This window comes from Lissotriton helveticus, chromosome 3_1 (genome assembly GCF_964261635.1).
Source record: "Lissotriton helveticus chromosome 3_1, aLisHel1.1, whole genome shotgun sequence".
In the NCBI taxonomy this organism is placed as follows: Eukaryota; Metazoa; Chordata; class Amphibia; order Caudata; family Salamandridae; genus Lissotriton; species Lissotriton helveticus.
This window is the reverse complement of record NC_136061.1, coordinates 87,125,764-87,138,858: the sequence shown is the minus strand read 5'-3', so window position 1 is coordinate 87,138,858 and position 13,095 is coordinate 87,125,764. Positions and strand designations below refer to the sequence as shown.

General features: G+C 42.8%; 1 protein-coding gene across 1 annotated transcript in view; it reads right to left on the bottom strand.

The window, feature by feature from the left end:
* PECR (peroxisomal trans-2-enoyl-CoA reductase) overlaps positions 1 to 10,628 on the bottom strand; it is a 79,475-nt gene extending 68,847 nt beyond the window's left edge. The window contains exons 1-2 of the mRNA XM_078679279.1: positions 10,424 to 10,628; positions 639 to 772 (exon numbers count right to left, since the gene is read on the bottom strand). Of these exons, the coding sequence (XP_078535405.1) occupies positions 639 to 772; positions 10,424 to 10,535 (246 nt within the window). The 5' untranslated portion in view covers positions 10,536 to 10,628. The remainder of the gene's footprint in view (positions 1 to 638; positions 773 to 10,423) is intronic.
* Between the last annotated feature and the right edge of the window lie 2,467 nt (positions 10,629 to 13,095).

The window sequence follows — 13,095 nt, the reverse complement described above, 5'->3', positions numbered from 1 at the left end:
ATAAAGTGAAAACACAAGAAAAATTACACACTAATTTAGTAAAATAGAGTCAATTTTAATACATTTTATGACACCCAAATGGCAAAACTCTATCCATCATGATTCAGCCCACGCAAGCCAGCACACCTTTCGTTAATTTTTGCTTTCCTACTGGATAGACTGGCCATGCTTTTCTGTTTCATATCTAGTCTTCAATCAAGAAAAGAATCTGTCGTAAACGCTAATCTTTATACAGAGCCATTGATCCGGCAGTGTAAAAAAAGAAAAAAAAAAAAAAAAAAAAAAAAGAAACACACTTACCAAAATTCATACACTGAATCTCATCTTCAATTGAAAGCCACCAGTATGGCAGCAGGATTCTGCACGCTCTGTATCCACACAAAGTGTACCTTTGGATGTATTGTGTAATCCAGCCTAGCATTGATTACCAATAATTACAGCTATATGCCCTTTGAACATGTAAAACTGCGAATAAAAACCAAGGATTCTTTTGCATGAATGAAGATTTTGCCAGATAACCACTTTTGAGAAAGTATTTCATGTATGTTACAAGCTACTTGTAGGGAGATAATGCGGTCAGAAGTCATTTTTAAGAGCTGGATTCATTAAACAGGTTGTTGCTAAAAAGCCGCTTTTACCTCCTCCTCTTTACGGATGTTACACTGCAGTGGAGTCACTACTGCTGGGCTGGAGGGTGGGATTTTACCAGCTAGCTCTTCAGCTGCTTCTTTTAGTTTGTCCAGCTTTCGGGAAGCAATAACTACTTTGCACCCTGTGCAGAAATAAAAATATATACTTTATTAAAAAGATAGGAAACTAAAGTATGCATTCATAAGAAATTGAACACTGCACGTCCAATAGATCAGTGCCTCTGGAAATATGCGATTGTTTGACTGTGGTGTTTTCTGAATATTGAGGAGTTTGCCGCATAATCCATCATCTGCTCCATAAACTGGATATTTAAAATAAAATAGTTTCATACACAAACGGTTTAAAAGCTACTAAAAACGGAGCAAGGTGTTGCCAAGCAGTGGGAGGACCTTTGCAAAGGTTCACTGGTCACCTTTATGTTACTAATTGGTATATTTGGCTGGCATACTGGTATTAATGAGGTTCAACCTATGCCCAGACATTGTTAACATATGTAAAAATAGCCAAATAATGCCATCATAAAATGTGCTATATTATTCTGCATAATTTACCTTTTCTTGCTGCATAATATAATCAACCCTGATGCATAATTTGGCCCTACTCTGCCACATAATTCAAGTGCCCCTACAATAGATACTCACTGTCGTGATAAAATGGATGGAAAGACCAATTTATTTAACTGACAGCAGATCTCGCAATGCTAGTACAGCATAAGTTGCTGGGGGCCAGACAAATGACCATTCCATTCCATTTTGTGAGGCAAATTGCAATTTTTGAACAGTGTCTGAGGCACTGTTTGCATATCCCAAATGGGTCGCAAGGGACCTGCCTCATTAATATTCATGAGGTGGGTCGTAATTTGCAACCCATTGGGAATGGCTGACACTCACAGGGATGGTGGCCTGCTGGGGTCAGCAGACCGACATCTTTGTGACTGCTTATTCAATAAGGCAGTTTTTTGTTTTGAAATCCAGCCCGTTTTTCTTAAAGGAAAACGGGGTGCGTTGAAAAAGAAAAATTAAACATTACAGTTTCATTTTTTAAGAGCAGGCAGTAGGACGACTGCCTACTCTAAAATAAACATTACAGTTTCATTTTTTAAGAGCAGGCAGTAGGACGACTGCCTACTCTAAAATATATGAGCTCCACATTAGAAAAGAGGTCCCATTTGCGACTGGTTTACCACCAGCGTTCCATTGGCAGTAAAATGTGAATGTTTTGCTCAGCATTTCGGTCGCAAAACATTTGTACATGGCACTGCGAGTCACTGTTAGGAAAGGACTCCCTTGCATGCCCCTTCCTAATTGCGCATTGCATACCCTAGTTTGCTAGCCGGTAATAGGTTACCAACTCGCAAAATAGGGGTTTGTACATGCCACAGACCTATTTAGTGGTTGCAAACGGCCCGATTTCCAATTTGCGACCACTAAATATGGTCATACATATGGCCCTAAGTGGCTTAACCGGTAGTGTCTTCCAAACTTAAGTATAAGGGAATAAATACACATTCCCATTACACAAAAATATCTGCCGTGGTACTTAGAAATGTCCCCAATTGTTCATGGATTTTCACTGGATAACTGGTGCAAAAAAGTTAATACCTGCCAAGTCCTATCTAAGGCAGTTCAAGTACAAACAAAGTTAAAGGTTTTACATTGCCAGTAAATCCACATGACCCAGCGATCTAAATTCGAAATTGCCTGCAAGGAAAACTGATTTACCCTAATTGTAGCTGCCACAGTTTTGCACAAGAACCAGCCTTAAATATGGTGTACTTCTTTAGACATGATTTAATTGCACAAACAGTGTCTGGCTATCTGGCGTGGGGTTTTTCTGGACCGTGAATTTTAGTGATATTGAAAATAATTTGTCACTAAAAATAAAATCACTGGCATCAATTTGCAGCTCCCAGTCACTCGTAAAAACTTAAAAATAAATTAAAGGCAAAGGGGCATGGAGGTGGCATTTAAACACTGCAAACAAGGGACTGAGGGGCAGGGAGCTTACTGAGGGGTGGAACATTTTTTATTTATAAAAAACCTACAAGGGATACTTCACACCGACCGCGGCTTTGACGAACAAGGAGGCACCAGAACGCTGATGTTGGGACAATTGAGGAATCGTGAAAATAAGCGTAAACAGAAGTGACAAAACTCTCAAATAAGAGGAATAACAGATTGAAAACACTCTAAATTCAATACTGGTGCCAATACGTATTTCTAAAAACAAGTAAGACGCGCCCATATGATGTCAAGAATACTGAAAAGAGTATAGTGAAAAGGGTGGAATAGAAACACACCATAATTTTATCCAAACAAAGAAAATCATACTAGTTGGAACTGGCCTTCGATTAATCAACGGGGCAAAAGGAACATACTTAAGAACTGTTTTTAACTGTCCTGAGGAAGGTGGTGCGTACAGCAAGATCCACCGAAACGCGTCGACTTGAATTTGATTGTAATTTTAAATGTATTTTTTATTGCAAATTTAAGTTTTTCTGTGATTATTATGATATTAGGCATGTATATTACTGAATAAGCTTATGCAAATCCATACATGAATATCTATGCAACAGTGATATATATGTGTTTTTAAATGCAAAATTTGTTTGTAAGTCTGAACTGTTTTATATAAAGATCAAATAAATCTTTGGAAATAACACATACACCTTGGCTACGTAATATATATTAATTTAGAATGTAAGTGCTACTTTGATGGTTCAAACTGAGACAAAAGTTGTGAATGAATGAAAAATCCTGTTAGGTAATACACAGGAAGCCTATTAAGTGTATACGTTTTGGAGACCTCTAATTAACATCAGAACTCAATTAAAACTTAGAGACAGAAACTCAAGGGAACTCTTTGTATTTGCTGATATAACTTACCCTGTTCCCCTGAGACACAAGGGTTACTCTCCTTTGATTTATACTATATTTGAGGAAGCAACAGGTGAATTGAAGAGATTACTTGAGGGCAGGAATATGATGGTGGTAGCAGCATATAGTAGAGTGAGCTAGACAATGCATGCACTTCTATTAAGGGTTAAAACCAGAAAGAAAACAATGTGGCGTAACGGTCAGAGCTGTCCACTTTGGAAATGGGAAGCAGGCTTGAGTCTCGGCGTCAGCTCAACAACAGGTGATTATAGACAAATTACTTAATCTCCTCGTGCCTTACAAACATTAAATTTATCCTTGTGTAACGTAACTGGTGCTTGTGTAAAGCGGTCCCAAAACTTGGGGTCGAGTTCAATCTATAAAAAACTGCAACAACAAAAAAGTAGTTCACTGAATGAAAATTGTGCACGGTCTTATAATAAAATCCTTAGCTCTAAAAGCAGGTTAACGGGGTTATGGTAGCAGAAGTCTCGTCTGCCATGACAATTTTTCATCAACAATACCATCTTTACATCATTTTTTAGGCAAGTTTATTAAATGGATCAGGAAGGACATATGTAGGTCTTGCTATGTTTTTTAGGTCTCGGCCTGCGAAAGACTGCACACATACACAGTTGTACTGGCGACATTTAATGATACCCAGTGAACAAAACAAGAGTATTCCAAGGCAGTTAAGGACCACCGGTAAGGAGCAAACAAACGACTTCACTTAAGGCGTTTTTTAAGAAAGCCCTCACTCACCACCTAGTGATGACATGCTTCATCATCGGGCCCCACAGAAGGGACCTAGCATCCCTTCTGTGTGCTACAACGCCAGATCTACTGCGGAGCGGGTTGGTGGGTAAGGACAGTGCTGTGCAAAGAATTTTATGTGAGTGATGTGAGGTTAAAAGAAGTCTGTAGTGTATCAAAATTAATTTTATTAGGATCACTAAGGACTTATAAATAAAATCATGTGTAGGAAATATGTCCACAATTATTTAAGTGGTAGTTTCCTAAGTCAGTCGACATGTTTCAGCCACGAAACGGTGTAAATTTACCTGGCATTCTTCAGGACTTGGTGTGGATAAACCCTGGCGGTATGGACTCTCTAAGGCCCACCCTAAACTAGGGACGTGAAAGTGAAAATTAAATAGTGAAAAAAGTGCAAGAAAATTAGAAAGAAAAACTGTCTTTCTAATAACTCCTGGTTTAGGAGGCTTCCGAATTTTCGGTTTCTGCACCTGTTGGAAAGAAAATAACGAGGACAAACAAAAAAGACAGAACAAACAATAAGTTGTATTGATGATCGCCTATTATCAGTCCATTGTGCTCCAGTTGGTGGTATCAGAGACATCATGTGGTTGAGTAACAGTATAGTTAACACCACCTTGGTCCCCAGATTATAGAGCGTTATGGGTAGGTAGTGATAAGTGCTATACGTGCTATGTACATCGCGTGATATTTACAAGGGGTTGTGAGTTTAAAAACGCTATCAACCTAAAATGTCGGCGCGATCAAAATCGAGCTGATAATTAAAATAATGGTAATTTCTCACTTTTATAGTGTGATGATTTCACACCATGGGTCACAGGAGGGGGTGGAAGCGTAATTGGCACACCCTGCAATCATCAAAAAATAATAAAGTAAAGTAAGGCAATTACGCGACTCAAATCGGTACTTAGCTCATTGAAGTATGAATGATGGGAGGTTTCCGGCTTTATGTACTCACGCCCTCGACGAGCTCGCAATCAGCCACGGGAGGCCCTCCTGGAGGAAAGGACACATGTTGAAAAGGACATTCCCCTGACTTGTGTGACAACATACAGCACCCTGTCTAATTTAATGAAAAAAATCAATCAATAAGAACTGGCGAATTTTAACCAGCACCAAAAAAACCTGGGAAAAACCTCTGTTTTCTTTTAAGAAAGGGAGAAGCATAAAGGACGCTTTGGTCCACACAAGACCGAGACCAACAATCACAGAAACTCCTAGGTCAGTAATTGACGTCTGGGGTCTCCCGAAAGTGGTGGGCCATTACCCTTGCTCCAATTGTAGTGTCTGCCACCTAACCACACATACCAAAACATTGGAACTTGAACCAGGCAGAATTTGGACACAACGAGACCATACAAATTGCAACACAAACAATGTTGTTTATCTCATCACATGTCCATGTGATTTACGGTACGTGGGCATGACTGGTAGGAAGGTAAAACAGAGAATCTGCGAGCATCGGTCGAACATCAGATGCAAAAAATCCACCACGAAAATGAGTAAACATTTCTTGGAATATAACCACACTACCAACGACATGCACTGGACAATAATAGAGCACATTGGAAGTGGTAATAACATCAATCGCCGTCTGTTCGAAAAAGAACAAAGATGGGTCTATAGACTTGGGACCCACCTCCAGGGGCTGAACGATGATATTCCTTGGAACTCTGTCCTGAGTCATTCCTAACAGTAGCCAACCATTCTGAACTATGCCTAGATCGTAACTGTCGAATATTAATCCCAAAAACATTATCTTCAGGCAACATGATAACGAATAATGCCTACTTCCATTCTGCCAACCGAAAAATCCATAGTCTTGACGAGTGTCTGACATCGTCTTAGATATTCTCAATTGATTCATGGGACCCCCGGGGTCCTAGTGTTAAAATTCATTACTGGCATTAACATTTGTTATACAGTTCGCAAACTCGCTGCGGTAAATCGGCATGACCTGAATCATTAGTTGCCATTACCAACGACGCCACTTGCTCCTATTGGCCGCACGAACATCGCGTCAGTGCGCATTGATTGGCCCACCCTCACGCACTGACGTAACTCGACCGCGCCCACCCGGAAGCAGAGTAACGCTGTGTTTACTTAACGACCTCGCTGCCTCGAGCGGACATCTTCGGGGTCCAGCAGAGGGTCGCTATAGGTATACCACGGGTGCCGAGCGTCGAGGGCGTGAGTACATAAAGCCGGAAACCTCCCATCATTCATACTTCAATGAGCTAAGTACCGATTTGAGTCGCGTAATTGCCTTACTTTACTTTATTATTTTTTGATGATTGCAGGGTGTGCCAATTACGCTTCCACCCCCCTCCTGTGACCCATGGTGTGAAATCATCACACTATAAAAGTGAGAAATTACCATTATTTTAATTATCAGCACGATTTTGATCGCGCCGACATTTTAGGTTGATAGCGTTTTTAAACTCACAACCCCTTGTAAATATCACGCGACGTACATAGCACGTATAGCACTTATCACTACCTACCCATAACGCTCTATAATCTGGGGACCAAGGTGGTGTTAACTATACAGTTACTCAACCACATGATGTCTCTGATACCACCAACTGGAGCACAATGGACTGATAATAGGCGATCATCAATACAACTTATTGTTTGTTCTGTCTTTTTTGTTTGTCCTCGTTATTTTCTTTCCAACAGGTGCAGAAACCGAAAATTTGGAAGCCTCCTAAACCAGGAGTTATTAGAAAGACAGTTTTTCTTTCTAATTTTCTTGCACTTTTTTCACTATTTAATTTTCACTTTCACGTCCCTAGGTTAGGATGGGCCTTAGAGAGTCCATACCGCCTGGGTTTATCCACACCAAGTCCTGAAGAATGCCAGGTAAATTTACACCGTTTCGTGGCTGAAACATGTCAACTGACTTAGGAAACTACCACTTAAATGATTGTGGACATATTTCCTACACATGATTTTATTTATAAGTCCTTAGTGATCCTAATAAATTAATTTTGATACACTACAGACTTCTTTAACCTCACATCACTCACTTAAAATTCTTTGCACAGCACTGTCCTTACCCACCAACCCGCTCCGCAGTAGATCTGGCGTTGTAGCACACAGAAGGGATGCTAGGTCCCTTCTGTGGGGCCCGATGATGAAGCATGTCATCACTAGGTGGTGAGTGAGGGCTTTCTTAAAAAACGCCTTAAGTGAAGTCGTTTGTTTGCTCCTTACCGGTGGTCCTTAACTGCCTTGGAATACTCTTGTTTTGTTTACTGGATTGATACTGGGGTGTAAGAGTGTCCCACTACCCTGTCTCTCCTTTTGTTTTGATAGACATTTAATGATATTCAGTAAGTTTCACTAGCAAGGTTAGCCCCGCCCCTCTTTTCCATTGGCTAGAGAACATAAAATTCTCCATATCGGAGAAATATGCAGCTTTCATAAATCAACAGTATCCCTGACAGATCGATCAATATTTGGTTGTTAATCCAAGAGAAGAGTTTTAATTGCTTTCTGCTTTTTGCATTTTAGCTCAGCTACCTGCTAAAGCCACTCTAGACTGCCTTTATCTAGGATTTCGGATTCAGACAAAAGGAATTCAAAGTACAAAGTACATAACTAAATGGTCACGGTGTGCTCATGTTGTAAATTAGAAACGAAGAACAAGTCGGGAAGTTATTGGAACATTAATATAATCAGAGCAGCCCAACATCAGATTGCACTGTGAATGTTGCGTCGGAATCGTCGTATTTATCAAAAAAGTGATCGATAACAACACACTCTAGCGTGTTTTTAAGGAAACAAATCAGCAGTCCGTCGCTTTTTATTCAGCTGTGTGAGCGTCAGGCAAGTTTTCAATAAGACTGATTACTGCCTTTCTCACGCGGTGAACATCTGTACTCCTTTCACGGTCCCGCCAAAGACAGGTTGTCCAATTATATAATAATTATGACTGCGCGAGGCGCGGGGTGAAGCTCGGTGCACTCGGCCCCAGCGGAGCCCACAGGTGGGTTACCGTGCTCCATGAAGAATACTACATCACTGCAAGCGCTAGTCATTCATCCAACAACTCAAGAGTGGACATTCTTATCACAGTGACAGCATCAAAACAGGTAAACAACGCGCTTCTGAGGTGCAGGGATCTGGAATCTCACCTCACCCGCCGCCTCACCCATACCCACAATCTCACCCCCCACTTACCCCACAGCCTCACCAGAGATGCACAGGTTTACGTACTTGCCCTTATGCTGCCGCACGGGCCCTTTCAGGTCCAAGAACATTATTTAACATCAATTGGTAACCACCCCTTCGATGCTATCGTTCTTGGCAGAGTTGGGCAGGCCTGCAAAAGTTTAGGGTGGGCAGTCTGAATGATGTGATGTGGGCAGGTTTGGCATCATGGTATTTATACCCTGTATATGGGTTCTATACTTGTTTGTTCGCTCTTGTCCCCTCAAGGAACCGACTGTAAAGGGAGTGGGAAGATAGTGGCTTGAGTGCTGATTGGAGAAAACTGACGATGCGGGGCAGTAACCCACTTTGGTGAGGATCGGAAGGGCGTTATTGCAGATGTTTGTGTGCGTTGCATGGTTACTCTGTCCTCGGAAGGTATATACAGAATGCTTTCAGATGTTCTTCTCATGCGTGTGCTTGATCGGAAATACAACTGAACAGGAGGGGTTCTATGACGTGAATTATTGTGTTGCTTTTGTTTTCCACTTTTAGGAGCGAGACCTATTGGCTAGGCTTTCCACTTTCGCTTCACATTGGCACCGTTCATGGTTGTTGATCCCTTCACCCAGACAACGTCGGATGGACTATCACCCGTGCACCCCCGGTTGGCCTGGCAACCGCCAAGTCATTGAGAAGCAAGCCGGGCAGACTTGTGTCACTGAACGAGAAAAGAGGAACTGCCTGCACTGCAGCCAATTGTAGTTACATACTTCACCATATGCATTTTACACCCCCTCCCCGCACCCCATGTTTATCAGGAATAGTACAGGTTTTTGTCGAAAGTTTTGGCCATCGTCAGAAATTGTAAACACCTTCACCTTCATTTACCCCTCCCCCCCGCCACCCAATCCGATTTTCAGTCCTAGCATTTTCAGCTTAGTTACTTGGATTTCTATAGGTGTTCGATACATTAAAATAGTAGTCACAAATAATATAGGTAGTCAGAATGTGCGTGCGGCTGTGTGTGTGTGTGTGGCTGTGTGTGTGAGAGAGACAGCAGTGTGAGAGAGGCAGCCGTGTGAGAGACCTTTTATTTATGTTTTGGTTTTTGAAACATAAAACACATAAAACGCATTGTTATTTGCAATATCAATAGCTCAAACTAGCGTAAATAGTCGACCTATTGCATTGCAAATGCAATAGGTCTCGCATTTGCGAGAGATTACGCTTTTGGCACTGTAAATGACAATGCCATTTATTTATGTTTTCAAAACAAACATACATACACATTTTGTCATTTATAATGACAATAGCTCTAACTTTTGCAAAGGCGAGACCGTTGCATTGTAAATGCTTGTTTTTTCTCTATTTAATTGGCTCTAAGCCTAAGAGTAAAACTAAGAAAGCAAGCAAACTGAGACTTGTCCCCATATATGCTTTCCACATTTATGTCTTGTAAACGCTCAATTTAAAATCATCCGCCAGACTTTCTACTTGCTGTGGAACAAGTTACTAACTATGCAGCATTATTTTTATACAGAGGGATCTCTACCGGAAGATATTGAAGCGCTTTAAATGAGCATCGTTTCCAGTACACAAGGTCAGATTCAAATGTTGTCAGACATGGGGAGATTAAGTGATTTTTCCAGAATCACAGGATGTTGGCATGGCGCCGAGACTAGATCCTCGCTCACGAGCTCCAAAGTGAACAGCTCCAGCCGTAGCGCCACAGTCTCTCTCCCCCACTTGCATGTCCATGTCCACCTCTAGCTGGACTTTGCACCAGTGTGTTGCTTACTTACTTACTGTTAGAAAAGAAAACGTCCCATTCCAAGGTGAACGCCTGGCACTACAGAACAAGGTACGACTAGAAACAACCCCATTCCAAGATGGGCGCCGCACTTACGTCAATTTCATGCAAACACATGCAAGATCGGATTTAACAAAGGTCGCGGTGAACCGACCTAGAGTGAGCAGTTCAGCTGCGATAGCCTTGCCGATACCGGTGCCGCCCCCGGTCACGATAGCCACGCGGCTGTTGAACAGCCCCGGTATAAAAACGCTGTTGGCTGCCATGGTTAGCTTGTACTTTGAACGGCTCGTGGCTGCGCTTTTAAGGAGGTTACTTGACCCCGCCTCCAGCGTCGCGAGCCCTTACTTTCCGGTATCAGCCCTCGCTTTCCCTTCAGCCAATGGTTAGCGCCGCAGATAAAAGGGGCGTTGAAAACAAATGAGGACTGACATTCTAAAGCTTCTGTTCACCAACTTTGTGGACATGTGGTGGCCATACTGAATTGCAGAAGGTATTCGGAAAGTTCATAAAACGTCAGGAGGGCTGACGAGACTACATTCTTTTATGTGAACAAGTCTTTCCAAAGAGCAAGCAGAGGATTTCTATCAGAAAGCATAGCTGCCAAGGTTTCAATCTACTGTGTGTGACATTTTCATAATTGAAGTGTAATTATGAGTGACATTTCAACGATTATGAGTGACACTTTCTCGAGAGCAAAGTCACGTACTGAAGGCAAGGGAAACATAAGATTACATCAATTTGAGCAACTAGAAACTCTACAAAGTCACTGAACTAAAGTACATTAATGCATTGCAGTTGAAAATTGCGCAGAACGGAGTCAGACAGCGTGGCTGCACAGTTCTCCGACACAGTAAACTAAAGGCAGAGGACACAGGCAGCTCAGAACAATTGAAGCATTAATTGTATGTATTAATAGCAGCCACAGCAAGTAAGTTAAACTCCTATATACCGGTGTCGCGGGTTCAGGTAGGTACACTTGGTAGGGAGAGCTATATAAATATAATACTGGGATACCGCCGTCATTCAGCCTACAGACTGCCCATAGAGGGGACTTCTGCTGTCCGATACCCCAGAGCATGTCTGGCTCGAGTTTCAGGGCAAGTGGAGCAGTGGTGACTGTAATGGAGGGCGATATCTGTGGAAGCCGTGGACAAAGACACCCATCTTGGCAGCAACGGCAGGGAATGGCCGCAGCGGAACGCGCCTGAGGTAATTGGCGTAAAAAGCAGCCCTAGCCATAAAATAACCGGAGCACCGGAGGGACCCTGACCTGTGAGGGTCGTCAGGAGGGCATAGTCAGCGGAGCGGTGTGTGTCCCGACGCGCGTGCAACAGGGAGCGCACCGGCGGGCTGCAGCAATCCTCCGCCGAGGCGATCTGGGAAGAGAACCCCCGTCGGGTGCTGGAACGGAGCGCACACCAGCTGTAGCTGTGAGCCAGTCATGGAGGGCAGTTGCGGGGCGGACCGGGGCACCGGAGTAGTGCCCCCACACAGTGCCTGACTTTAAGATGGCGGCACAAAGGCACCCTTGGGCTGAATACTGATTGAAGCGGAGGCCATACACAGCACAGAGCATCCAGGGAGCCCGCTCCAGTGGTCACCCTGAGGATTGACATAGCACTGCAAGGGGGGACACCGGAGGCTCAAAGGCAGATGACACGAGGTCTGCCTGCTTTCAAGATGGCCGAGACCACACATGATGAGCTCGATTCCATGTAGCACCAGAGTGCACCTTTACAAGCAGGCATCAGGCCGGACAGGGCACCTTATTTTGACATGGGGCACTCCTATAAGACGCTTTGGAAAATCGTATGACCATAATTACAGCTCCCGGTACGGGAAACACCTGAGGCACTGCAATTGTGGACCACAGTCTCTCATGGACTTCTTTACTTTTCCCTTTGTCCTGCCCGCCATTTTGCTGCTGTTCTCGGCCTTTTTTTCTCTGGTCCCCGACCCGTCATCTTTGTCCATTCCCTCGTCTTTTACCCTTTTCCCTCTTTTCCCCCTTGAGGATCCTCAAATGTTTCTTCCCCTCTCTGTTTTGCCTTTTCTCCATACCCTCGAATCCCTCCCACCCTCCCTTGGTGTTGTGACTATGTCCCCCCTCCGACCCCACTTAATGGAACTCTGCATGAGGAAATCTACTATGTATGTATATATATGTATATAGAGATAACTCTAATCACTAGTACATGCAGAAGACCGTTGTGCTCTCTACCATTCCTATGTGACTCTTAGAGTATATGCATTTGTATCGCTTCCCTATGTATATAGAGATAACTCTAATCACTACTATATGCAGTAGACCTTTGTACTATCTAACATTCCTATGTGACTCTTAGAGTATATCCAGTCATATCCCTTCTGTAAGAACTGGGACCGCCAGTTCTCCAGGGGGGGGGTAGCTTGGCTCGAGCAGGAAGGCAGCCAGGGGCTTTAGTGTAAAGCAGCTACTCAACACACTCATCCACGGAGACAATAAGTGGGCGCAATAATGGAGACCACACCAGCACTTTTGATTAGAAATCAATATCTTTTATATAGGATTAAAATCATGGCAATTAATTCATCAGCATTTCTTAGAGCATTTCATGGAAGCATTTCATTATGCATTTTCTTTAAAGTGGTAAAGCATTTCATTTAAGCATTTTCAGTAAAGCATTTCATTAAAGCATTCTCAGCAAAACATTTCATTAAAGCATCTTAAACTAATAACCAGCTCGTCCAGGCCCTTCTTTACATAAAGGCAATTCTTCTCATTAGGACCAATAACTCCCTTGTGCAGGGCTAGACCATTTCAGGCCAATTCAAATGGTTTTC